The sequence below is a fragment of the Amblyomma americanum genome, chromosome 6 (assembly GCF_052857255.1).
Source record: "Amblyomma americanum isolate KBUSLIRL-KWMA chromosome 6, ASM5285725v1, whole genome shotgun sequence".
NCBI classification, from domain to species: domain Eukaryota; kingdom Metazoa; phylum Arthropoda; class Arachnida; order Ixodida; family Ixodidae; genus Amblyomma; species Amblyomma americanum.
Window position 1 is genome coordinate 135017579 of NC_135502.1, and position 13094 is coordinate 135030672.

The 13094-nt window shown below is 47.0% G+C and overlaps 1 protein-coding gene across 2 annotated transcripts in view; it reads right to left on the minus strand.

The window, feature by feature from the left end:
- The window catches only part of LOC144094115 (mothers against decapentaplegic homolog 3-like), a 47784-nt gene that overhangs the window by 14120 nt on the left and 20570 nt on the right, over positions 1-13094 (minus strand). For both annotated transcript variants that reach the window (XM_077628033.1, XM_077628034.1), the window contains exons 5-7: positions 12248-12283; positions 10964-11176; positions 8905-9042 (exon numbers count right to left, since the gene is read on the minus strand). In XM_077628033.1, the coding sequence (XP_077484159.1) occupies positions 8905-9042; positions 10964-11176; positions 12248-12283 (387 nt within the window). The remainder of the gene's footprint in view (positions 1-8904; positions 9043-10963; positions 11177-12247; positions 12284-13094) is intronic.

Sequence of the window (13094 nt, forward strand, 5' to 3'; positions counted from 1 at the left end):
ATAACTATGTGGAAAAGCACACTTACGGAATTTTGAATACCCCTATTGGACAGGCTGGCTTCAATAGGCTTGACTATTTGTTCTTCATGGCTGCCACTTGAGATAATAGCATGCTCTTCAATGCCATCGAGATGGCCTTCAAAGCACGCGCGATCACACTGAAAACGGAACAGCTGCAGCGTCCGCTGCGCGGGGAAAGGTGAGGTGGGAGAGGGCATGACCTGCAGCCGAGTCGCATTGTCTGTCATTGTGACGCGAAGCAACTCTACTGCAATGCAAGGTGGTGCAAACAAGATGGAAGCATGACTGCGACTCAGATAGTTGAATATTATCGCTTGCAACTGAGACTTAAGCAGCAGCGAAGTTCGTGATTTTTAAAGCCGGTTTTTCGAAGAAAGAATATTTTTTTTAATTCACGAATTTTTCAGATTATTCTGACCATGTTCCGGGTCCTGCAAAGTCCAAAAAATCGGTCGGCGACTGCAGGCACCTTCATGAGGTGCTCAACACTCCGTAGTGTTGGAATATCCAACTTAGGGGGGAACACTGGTGGTCTGAGGGACCAAAAAATGAACCCAAAATTGATTTTACAGCTCAGACCATTCGCAACAGCTTATGATGCAGGACCGCATTATATGCGGCTTTTTGTGACAACTGCTTCGCTTCCGATAGAGTTCAATGTATTGGCGTATCACTTAATACGCAGCAGTGAATAATCGGAAACCGCATATCGTGCGGGTTCTGAAAACCCTGGTGGCCCGTGTACTGGTGTGAGCCCGTAGGTACCGGCTGGCCCGAGCAGCGTGCTTCCCAGATGGTGCAAAAAAGGGGCAACAGGCGGGTCGGGGGAGCGTTGTCAGCGTGGTTCAAGGCAACGCTGAAGGCAGGAGGGCATAGAAAAAGAAAATACAAGTCGCAAAGGAGGCGTTTTTCCTCTCACTCTTCGATGCGCCTCCATTAGGCACACTGATTGGACAAAACTTGAAAGCACGTGATGGCACGGTGAGACGGGCATGCTGGAGCGGCAAGCGCGTACCACGCGCACGTGCAGCAGCATCCTGTCATGCCCGAGCCCATGAGCGAGACGTGTCCGTGTCGCTTGCAAGGATGCGGATTCGCGCGTCAAAGTACGAAGATGTCGCCGCTTTGCTTAAACGGTTTCGCGAGGTCTGGACCCAGAGTGTTTCTGTGAGTGGCTCGATATAGCAAGCCAAGGCCAGGTGTCTTGCAAACATTTTGGGGCATGATGGCTTCAACTCATTAAACGGTTGAATTCAGTGTTTCAAGGACCGGCACGAGATAAGCTCATTGTTGTCGTCGCCGATCCCGACTGCATTGTGTGTAGTAGCCGCCACAGATGAAGACATCGTGGCAGCGGTGCGCAGTCGCGATGAGCCTCTATCCAAGGAGGAGCGCGACAAAGTGAGTGAAAGTGCAGCAGGAGTTTCGTGCAAAGACGCGCTTGACTGTTGCAACAAACTGCACCTCTACTGCGTTCAAAGAAACCTCATTGAGCAAGCGCTCAAGTGCCTCTCTGTTTTTGAAGATGAAGCCATTAGCAATGCAGTTCAATCGCAATGCCAGACTAAAATAACGCCGTTCTTTCATTAACTACGACGCTTCGACAAAAAAAAATCAAATAAACTTCTTTGTTGCCTGTGATTGCAGTGTTGTGGGTGTCATGCGTTGTCAGGTGCATTTTTAAAGGCAGGCTGGCCATTCTGAAAACGTGAATGCATGCAAAAGCTGCGTTTTTATTACAGTGCAGTACCGCTAATGCAGATATTCGCGACTTCCGCGGTATGCGTTATAAGCGGTCTATGCTGTATACGAATACAATTTTTGGAATCTACAGCTATTAGTCTCTAAGACAACTAATCTTTTCCTGCCGGAAATCTGTATTTCGACCAAAAATGGTGTGAAAATTTTGGACATCTGGCTGTTTTAGTATGTTGATATCCCGGCATCTAGGAGAGACAGAGAAGCTATTTTGTTTGCTAAGGGAAACTGAAGGCACAGTGCTTTCATTAATCAGGCCACAAATATTCAATCAGACTTCAGGGCGACCTGCGCATGCGCAGTGGCTCCCTACAGAAGTGGATCGCGCTATGTTAAATCTCTAATCGGAGGACGCACGGCTCCCTTGACTTCCGTGGAACGAGTCTGAACTGACTGCAGCTGCCGCAGCCACTCTTCTTCACACGAAATTCACTAAACAGGTGTGAGCATGAACGGCAGCAGCATGAATACATAGAGATGGGTGCCCATTTCAGACGCCTGGCGTGGGGTGGCGCTGGGGGCACGCGGTGCCAACGGCTACCAGGTGTCATGGAGTCACCGCTTAAAAGCAACAGCTGCGCAACAATGCAGTCGCAATTAAAAGCAGCAGTCAGAGGCCCCACATATAGATCTCACAACCCACAGATACCGTATTTGCTCGCATATAACCCGCACCCGTAACTCTGAACTCCACGAAAAAAAAAACAACCTCCCGCACGTTTACCTGAAAAAAAAAAAAAAAGCGCTAGAAAGATACAACTGCACACTCGGTGATCATTTCGTTTTCAGAACATTTATTCAAACGACCACCACCACGTCACTGGTTATCCGATTCTCAGTTGTCGCCACTCTCACTGCTACCCCCATCCAAGGCTTCATCGCCACTCTCAAAGATGTAGTCGTCCTCGGAGCCATCCGAGCTGTTACCGATGGCACATTTTTTAAAACGTTCATGCACCAAGTCGACCGGTATCGCTTTCCACGATCCATTGGCACATCAATGGAATATCAGGCCTTTGCATGCGTCCCGTCGGTGTGAGGGCGTAAAAGCCTTCGGCCATCCACTGGGCACACAACCGCTTCACGTGTGCCTTCAACGGCTTGTTCAGGCACACATCGAGTGGCTGTGGCATGGACGTCAAGCCACCAGGTATTATAACGAGGTCGGTGTCGGTCTCAGCGAGACGAGCCTTCACCGCATCAGTGCAGTGGCCTGGGAAGGAATCCAGTACGACCAGCAGCTCTGTTGCCGATTTCTTCGGCAGTGGCTATAATCTTTAGCTTCTCTTTCGCTGTGAAATGCTGCTGCCGAGTCGCACCCGTGACGCCAAAGCAAAGCAGGCAAACGGTGCAAACTGGGGTGTACAGTTGAACTTCGCAAAAACGAAAACCGCAAGTACGAATTTCTCGACCGAACGAAATATTTTCGTGGCCCCGGCCGATGTTCATATGATTCAATGCATTTCATTTCTCTCAACAACGAAACGCTTTCCGACTTCCGTTTCATAACAACGAAGGTTTCTGAAGTATCAGTCCACACGTTTTCTTCAGTCGTAAGCCATAACAGGAAAATAAAGCGCTGGAACGCGTTTCAGTACGCTGCTTTTAACATTTTCGGCGCTTCCACGCTAGCAACAAGCACATTTACGGACGCAGCCATGTTTGTTTACAAGTTCCTGATGATGATGATGACTGCGCACATGTCTGAAAAAAAAAAAGAAGCCATTTTTGGCGGGCTCCGATTTGTTGCGAATTGGTTCAAACGGGCACAGCCGTACCGTCATCATGGATGTTTGTGTTGATTGCGGCCCAGCAGGCCACACATCCATTGTTTTCTTTTTGTCTGGCGTGCTGAGAAGATGCATCCTCCGACCAAAAAGCGGAAGTTTTTGACGCTTCAGGAAACGGCGGAACTCATTGCTCAAGCTGCTGAAGGAAGAAAATGGAAATTGCACAAGAGTTTGGAATTCCGTGAAGTTCAAAGTGCAAAGGCAGCATCTTAGCTGCTCTGGAGAATGGAGCACGTGCACAGCAGAAGACGGTGACAATGCCGACTTTTGATGATGTCGACAAGGCTGTGTATGCCTGGTTCTTGGAACAGAGAGCAAACAAGGTGCCACTGTCCGGAATCTTAGTGCAGCAAAACGCCCTCAACTTCGCGTGCCAACTAGAGCACGACACATTTAAGGCGAGTGCCGGTTGGCTGAGTCGTTTTAAGGCACGGCATAACATTGTTGCCAAAGTACTCTCAGGTGAATCGGCAAGCGTCTACACAGAATCAGCATCAACTTGGATGCGAAAAACGTACGATGACATCGAAGCCGCATACAAGCCCTGCGACATTTACAGCGCTGACGAAACTGGCTTGTTCTACCAGATGCTGCCATCAAAGACACTGGAACTGAAAAGGCAACGATGCCATGACGGGAAGCACAGCAAGAAACGCGTTACGATTTTGCTGTGCTCCAACATGGAAGGCTCTGACAAGCGTTCTCTCCTCGTCATCGGCCGAAGCAAAAAGCCTCGTTGCTTTAAGGGCAATCGCAGGCTGCCCGTGCATTACACAGCCAACCATAAGTCATGGATGACCCGCGCCACCTTTGGGAGTTGGCTGGACGCATTCAATGGTGACATGCGAAAAGCAGGAAGGTTTGTGTGCCTGTTCTTAGATAACTACAGTGCGCATCACTTTGATGACACGACTCTGACAAATGTCTGCCTGATATTTTTCCCCCCGAACTGTACCTCCGTGATTCAGCCCTTAGACCAAGGTGTGATACATAGTGTGAAGTGTACATACCGAGGGAGGCTTCTTCAACGGCTGCTATTGAACATAGAGATGAAGCGCCCGTTAGAAGTGGATTTGTTTATGGCTCTGGAAATGGTGGCCGCGGCGTGGATAGCAACAAGAGCAACCATTATTCGGAACTCGTTCCAGCACGCGGGGTTTGCTGCAGAGCAGCTCGCCGCATCGCCAGGGTCGCAGCTGCCAGAAGAAAAGGCCGCACTGGTCAGCGCATGGCAGGAGCTGCGCAGTGTCGACGAGACTGTGCCGGCGGCATTGGATGACTTCCTCTTTGTGAATGAAGATGCAATTGTCCATGAGGAATTGACAGATGACGCCATCGTCAAGAATGTGTGCGGCATGACCAAGGAGAGCGATGACGAAGGCGGCGACGATCAGCTCGAGAAAAAGGAGGCATGTCCACGGGATGTGCTCGATGCTCTCGACACCATATGTTCATTCATCGGCGCTCACGACAATGATGTTGCAATGGAAAGCCTGCTAAGTTGCGAGAGCAGGATTTTGACGCTGCTGCAAAGCAAGAAAAGGCAAACAACGATCACAGATTTTTTCAAATAAAATTTCTTCGCTTCCGCTGGCTCAGGTTCGTACTTATTCATCTGTACAGTCTCGTTTTCACGATAACGAAATTCTCGCGAAAACGAAAAATTATCTCGCCCCCGACAATTTCGTTATTGCGGGGTTCAACTGTAGTACAACGGCGCCTGACACTAGGCCCAACAACACTGGCTGAAGAAAACATGGCCAATGGCAGGGGGAAGAATAAGCAGACTACTAATGTGGATTTGGCTATGCCTTGCATTGGCCTCTCATCGGCTTGATAAGCGTCAATGATGATGGGGATGGTGGACTACACGGGGAAGCCAGCACGCAGCCCCCCCCTCCCCTTTTCTAAAAACGCATTTTTTTCAAAATTTGGTGCGGGTTATACGTGAGTAAATACTGTACGTCGGTACCATATAAAGGTCAGCTCCCCCAATTTCCGATGGCCATTTTTGCATAAATAGCAGAGCTTCACTGAGTATGGCATAGCTTCAATGCATTCTTAGTTTTTTAAAGGGAAACTGAAGCACTCTTCGAAAAAAATGAATTACTATGAACCAACTGGCCCGCATTTCAACCCTTCCGAAAAAAAATGAGTTCTCCAAGTCATTTTATAGCTTTTAGTCCGCTGAAAAAGAATAGCTCATTCAAAAAGAGCGGAAATAAACTCAAAAAGCTGTTTTTTTAGCAGAAAACGCGCCCCATCGACTCAGGGCTCCGAGCGAACGCCGCTCTCGCCCACGTTGGCTGGGACTGTCGTGACGTCCTCCACGGGGATCTCAGGCCGGCACCGACGGCGTTGCTGCATAGCGCGTTGCTTCAGCTGGCTGTTAAGGAGTACGTTTTGGAAATTATGGATAATTCAAGCAGTGTTGAACTGTTTGGACTTTCACCATGCATGTTCGAGCCATCAGCAGCTTCAGAAAACAGCGGAACCAACGACTCTGCGGAGTGCTCCGGCAGCGAAAGTCAAGTCGCGACATTTTCAAGTGTTGGAAATCTCGACTGCATGGATGGATGGATGACAGCTTTGATTTGCACCGGAAATGGAGACCCCTCACTACTCACCGCCCCCGGCATGCAGGCCTGGAGGGTGGGAGCCGAAGCCTCTGTGACTAAAGGCTAACAAAGATTTTTTGTCTCTTTGCGGCATCAGCCGCCAGGGAAATTTGGCTTGTTTTTGCCGAGCGGGTTCTTCGCTGCGCAGCAGGGCTTCCTAGCTTTCTCTGCTATCAGTATCATCGTCGACTCCGGAGTAGTCGGCGCATTCCCATATTCTCTGCTTCCGGGTAACTGTGGAACCGCCGGACTGTCTGAACCTGGACGGGCGCATGCAAACCTATTCCGAAATCGCTGAGAACCACAGATTAAACAGAAAACTGGTGCCACCGCCGGATAAGAAGCTAAGTAATAAAGAAGCGACCGCATGGCGGCGCCTGCAAGCCGGAAATTTTGTTAACCCAGTATGGGCCTTTCACGATGTCCTACCAGGGTAACACGAAAACCTAATTTTGACTGATACGTATGTTTTGAGTAGGTGCATGCACGTGCATATCTTTTGTGTAGGTGCATGTGCAAGCGGCAATAAAAAAAAAAGGAAATTGCGCCGAAACGTTGTTGTGTACCACTGCTGCATAAAAGCGTGGCCACCAACTTCATTCCGGCGACAGTCTGTGTGTGTCTTCTCCTGGTCCTGCGTCTTTTTTTCGCTGGTTTTTTTCTTTTGATGAACTTCTTGCAATGCCTGTAAACATGATCTAAATCAGATCACCGGCACGCTTACATGAGTCGCGCGAGGTAAAGCATTTGTTTGTTCATTTATTCATAGTTACTTGCCTAATTACTCCTGAAGGCCTTTTAGTACTACAAAAGAATGCCAAACTGGATGAGTTGGAGTGGGTTCACTGCTGTACTGCAGCGCGAAGAGACAAGGCGACTGGGAAGAAGCTTCCGTGTGCGCTTTCCTTCTTTCGCATGTTCGGGCTACTGTTCAACCATGAAACTTCTGCACTTACCCCCGTGCGTTGTTTTTTTGCATGATGAACACGCTTTTGAACAATAATTAGGGCTGCGTTTCGGAGCTCGCAGTGCTGCTCATCAAAACTAGTGTGCTGCGAGATGTACTTGCTTCTGTTGCATATCGAGTTAACCAGCAGAATTACTTGTGTATGATATACATGTATGCGTACCGTGGCTCGACAACTTTGCCATTCTGACTCAAGGACAAATAAGCATGAATTCTGGGGCCATTGTCGATCGTTAGCCATTACCAAGCGCTCATGAATGCAAATGTTTGCTTTACTCAAGTATACTAGGCTTATATAATGGCTTTTTTGTTCAGTTAGGTGCAACTGCATTTGCTGTGCGCTGATGAAAGATTAAGAGAATTGCTTGTGCTGCCATAAGGTGCAAGCAATCAGGAAAAAGCAAAAAGGCACACACTGCGTAACGAGTTCATAAGAGTTCAAGACTGTGTGCCTTAAAGGCAGTGCTGGAAGTGGCCTTAGCTCAGCATGGATGTGAACCAGCTGCAAAAGGCAGAGTTTACAAACAGGTAAGAAAGTAATATAACGAAAAGAGAAATATTGATGCACATATTTTGTGCTGGCATTTTCGACAAGCTGCGTACCTCCAGATTGTCTGGTTAACGTGGGAGAGGCTTGGGGAGAACAACCGACGGATTCTACCACGCTGTGTGCTGAGTGCTGTTCGAAAGAAGTACCATGCCAAAACTGGTTTATATAAGGCTTCAAGCATTACACAGAACGCCCGAACGAGAGAAAGTAAACGGCACTGGCAGAAGATTACATTGATCTGTGGTTCGCCAAAGCGCGGGCCACAGTGAAGCAAGCGCAGCTTGACGGCCGGCCTACTCTCTGTGAATGGCGTCACTTCCGCCAGTTCTCCCTCTCTGCCGTCCCCCCACCCGGCGCTTCTGGAAATGATGAGGGCGTGCCGGCGGCAGGTTTTTAAGAAGCGATTGCAGCTCTGTTTGCGGGCAGAATGGGGAAAAAATTTACACACGATTTTCAAGGTCCTTTCTTCCCAACCACAGCGTTTCATACGATTTGAAAACCGTTTCAGCTTCCCTTTAATGTAATGGCCCTGTGTGTTTGAATACCGATTTTGAAAAGGCCTATTGTACTGGTCGACCAATATTTGCACATGCCTAAAGTTTGCTAATACCTGATAGGCACACCATGAGTGTTGCTCTTCCAACTGCTGTAAAGTTACTGATAGGAATAAAATTAATGAACTGCTTCCATTATTACATTCTTTGCTCATTAGACTATGTAGCAAAGCATTAAAAGTTAATTTTTGTTCAGCCATATTTTTCTGAATTATCTTAGGAACTAGCTAATTTATGAGAAAAGCAACTTCAGATTTGAAATCTGCATAAAAGACTGAGCAGGGTGATATACTTTCATTAGGATTGGACTAAAAAATAGGTCCTTCTAAGCATAAGGCAATATTCGCTCATATTACCACACATTGGCGATAACCTCAGCCTGATCGCATTTGCTGCAGACCTTGGTCTCTAGAATAGTATTTTGGTGCAGCTTTGGCACAACTTCACCAAAAACCACCAATTTGCAGCAGCATGTAAGCAGGCTATCTGCAATGGCACAGGTTGGTGCAATTGGCGCAGCAATTCCACCACTGAGAACCTCAGGTGATCGAAATTAATCCAGAGCCTTCCATCACCACTTATTTTTTGTTTTCCTTCTTTCATCCTTTGTGTGCGCAGAGAGTGAAAGAGTTATTTTTTTATTCACCTGGAGGTATCTTGCAGACCGTAGCAGGGTGCCATCCGTACCGCTGGTTGCAGTTGGGGCTTTGCACAAAGATGCTGCTGTCACTCAGGCACTCGGCAAACACCTCGCCCCCAATGTAGTAGAGGCGCACGCCACGCCCTGCACAGAGAGAGAGGGGGGGGGGGAAGAGTCAATAATTTATCTTTTTTTTTTCTGGTGTGATCATTTTTTCTCCAAAAACAATGGCAGTGCAGAACAGTGGAGTCAAACGGCAACCTGAGGTCATGTGTTTTGTACAGCCTTATTGCAAAAATAAATCATGTTGGAGTGCTTTAATTTGGCGACATGAAGCCCACAGTGTTAACATTCAGCTTGCATCAGACTGGTTTGGTTTACAGAGGTTGACAGTCCCAAAGCGACACAGGCCATGATGGACACCGTAGTGAAGGGCTCCAGAAATTTCGACCACCTGGGGTTCTTTAACATGCATTGACATCGCACAGAACAAGGGCCTTCAGAATTTTGCATCAGACTGTACTCCTCTTCAACAGGGATCAAGTCTTATTCTACTTCTGTAGATAAGAAACCACTACACAACACTGCGCACACCATATAATACAAGCGAGTACAGTAAAACCTCCTTAATTCGAAGTCAGTGTAGGACTTTGAAAAATGTTCAAATTAACTGACCACCGCAAAAATGGACCCAAGTAAAAAAGAAGGCATTGCGGGATTCTACTACACATTCTGGAGGAACTGTGCAATTACCATATATTGGTGTCCAAAAAGCTACCATCCAGCACATGGCCCGTGGTGGCAAAAAAAAAAAAAAAACTCCAAATATAAGTCACAAGTTAGTACTAGTGCAGTTCACGCCGCAAATTGTGAATTTTAGCACAGCTCTATGGATAGGATGGACAACATGGTAATGCTTTTATTTTATTTAAAACATACTGCATTCACTAAAGTCCAAGCAAGAGTTGACTTTGCTAATGTTGCCATGCCTTCCAAGCTGCATCTGCCGTAAAGTCGTACTCACCATAGTCAGTGTACTTGCTGTACGATTCTGCTAAAACTTTTTAATAGCTGTCACTGAATCTCGCGCTATACCGACGGCCAGCTCTTTTTAGCCTCGAGGAATCTGAATGGCTTCGGAACAATCCAGAGGAGGCACGCGTGTCTCGGCTTCCGTCTTTTCCTGCCCCAGATGCATGCAAAAAAAGAGAATGCACACATAGCCCCTAAAAAAAAAACAATAATAACAATAAATGCCCAAACTAAATGAATGACTGACTCTATAGGGGGACAGTCTGATATGAATAATTACAGTATGGTTCGTCCCAAAAACAAAAGTGGGTAAAAGGAAGGATGGATTAGTAACAAAAAAAGGAAAACACCGACCAAAGGTTTGAGTCAAAAAATAGACGTTTCGGCTTCCATACGGAAGCCTTGCAGTGAATAAGGCTATGGAAGCCAAAACATCCATTTTTTGAACCAAACCTTTGGTCGGCGTTTTCCTTTTTCTTAGTACTACTACTATGAACTTGCTACCTGACCAGACGAGATTTCGTCAAACCTTAGATTTCATTCAGTTATGCTGGTCATATAGCTAACCTTTCATAACTCAAATTCGCCAATACGTTTCCGTGGTTGTCTGATTATCAGCTTTCAAATACCATTTGATGTTCAGCCTCGCCTGCAAAGCAAGGAACCTGGTTCGGACGTCACTATGCTTGCTTCAACCCATCGACTCGGCATTTGGACACCATGTCATATCATGAGCGGAAAAAAAAAAAGCAGCGAAGAAGGCTTCCGTACGGAAGCTGAAACATCTATTTTTTGTCCCAAACCTTTGGTCGCCGTTTTCCTTAATTTTAGTACTACTACTATGAACTTGCTACCTGACCAGACGAGATTTCGTCAAACCTTGGATGTCAGGAAGGATGGTTATAAAGATATTGCATGGATTTCGGTGCTCAGGGAAGCCAACCCAACCCACACCCACCACCACCAAGGAAAGCAAGGGATACACAGAACTCGGTGAGACATCCTCTCGCACACGACAAGTGCTGAAACGCACCAATGTGCTTGCGGGTCTGCTCGACAACCGAGTTGCGGTTGACGTTGGACAGGAGTCCGAGGCAGAAGCGCTCCGAGCTGGAGGGGTCCGTGAAGCCGTCCACCGTTAGGGACGGCTGCGAGGCATGGAACGTCTCTCCGACCCGCGTGTTGAGCTCGTAGTAAGAGATGGAGCACCAAAAGGCTGGCTCCGTGTATGTCACCGGCTGCACCTCTGCAAGGCAACAGCAACAATGCGGTGTGATCAGGAGACCACTCGCTACACAGCGTCAGGCAGGGAAAAAAGAACTGGGATAATATCCCGACAATTTATGCAATATTTTATTCAACAAAGGACAGCACCGACCTCAGGGGCATTAATGGAGCAAAAGAGCACAGAGGAAGCATACAACGCGAATAATGTACATTCAGAGGGCTAAGACTAAAAAAATACAGCCAAATCTCGACAGCTTCAACTTGAAGGGACAGAAGATTTCTCCAGAATCTGCAGAGTATGAATTAAGGAGATCCCGACCCCATTCTCCATAACACACGAGATGCGGACAAGGTGAACGCTCCAATTCGAGAGTAAGCCTTCGAGTAAGAGTTTGATTAAAAAATAAAGTACGCAGCACAATCCAGTGTTCCACAATTATTGCATGCATGGCTGAAACACTCCGCTCAATTGGTATTACATTATATTGATAAACAGTCTATTATCTTCAACCATGCAAGGGAAAAGATATTTTGCTTCAGAAAGGGTAACAAGCCACACTACAATCTATCTCACAGCCAACCGTGCGCTTTTGATAATAATGGATGGACAAAAATTATTGTGGGACAATCAATTGTGGGACAATCAAAAGAACGAAAAATAAAGTGTCCCTGCCCGTACTCCTGAGTATAACGGGCTATAATGGATGGACAGATGGACGGGTGGGCATATATGAAATTTTGACTCTTGCAAAAAAATCTGTTAAAACATTTTTTTTTTCTCCCACATAATGAACTCTGCCCCCAAACTAATGTTACTGTAGAGCGGTTTATTGGCACGATGGAAGCGCCAGCTATGAAGACCTTGGCACAGGCAATCTACGAGGCAGAGAGCCGAGAGACCAGACACAAGCGGCAGTGTTCCATCCAGCACGAGCATCCAACCGGCGGCGCGAGCGCTTCGTCGTCGTTGGCTTCGGGGCTGGTTCATCTTCTTCATTACAAGAAGTGGGTTCATTATGAGTAAATACGCTCAGCAGCACTGTTCCATAGCCCACTGACTTGGCAAAAAAATCCGGAAATTGTTACACACCTGGTGAAGGACTGGGTGAAGACAGGAGTACTGTATCTGTAACAGTCAAGAACAATGCCAACAAGCAAAATGTTTTGTCAAAGGGCTCTCTGCAGCAATTCAAGTATTACCACTGGCTCAGCCATGCAAACATTTGAAGAAAATAAATTCTGACCTCAATCCCAGCATGGCCCGGTCCCTGAAAGTATGCACTAATTAACCAAGACAGTAGAACCAGTTGTAGCATTAAGCTGCAACAAGTTCAGACATGCCTTCTGACTGCTGCAGAAACCTTGGATGTCGCCACAGCAACGTGAGCCACTTTCTCCACACAGAAACATATACACACAAAAAAAAAAAAACCAGCCTACTTGCGATACCTAAAACTTGGATAATTCGCATTTTCGGTAAAGGGGACACCTTTTAATACATCTGATAAGTTGATTCGCTAGACCAAAGCAGCAGTTTGAATAAAGCAGCAAATCAAATTCAAAAGGTTCTAATGCAATGTCCTGATAAAATATCTTTGCAAGCATATTTCTGTGCAGCAGAGGAAAAATTTGGAGGCAACACCACTTTAACTCCGCCTTATGATACGATAACGTTAATGGCTTAATGCCAAGGACCGCACCCCTAACTCGGCAGCTGGTATTTTGGGGCAAAAAAAAAAGTCGGCCAAAAGGATTGATTTATGTGCACACAATTCTGCCCACGTGGTATGTTATGCTGGGAGCTGATAGATGGTAACTTCCTGCGACGATCGGAACAACCACGCAAGTGTCGTCCTGCGCGCCGGACTCTGCCTGAAACCGTGAGCATGCGGTTCCGCAGCCCATCTACCTCGTCTTGTGTGCTTGGTGTTCGCATC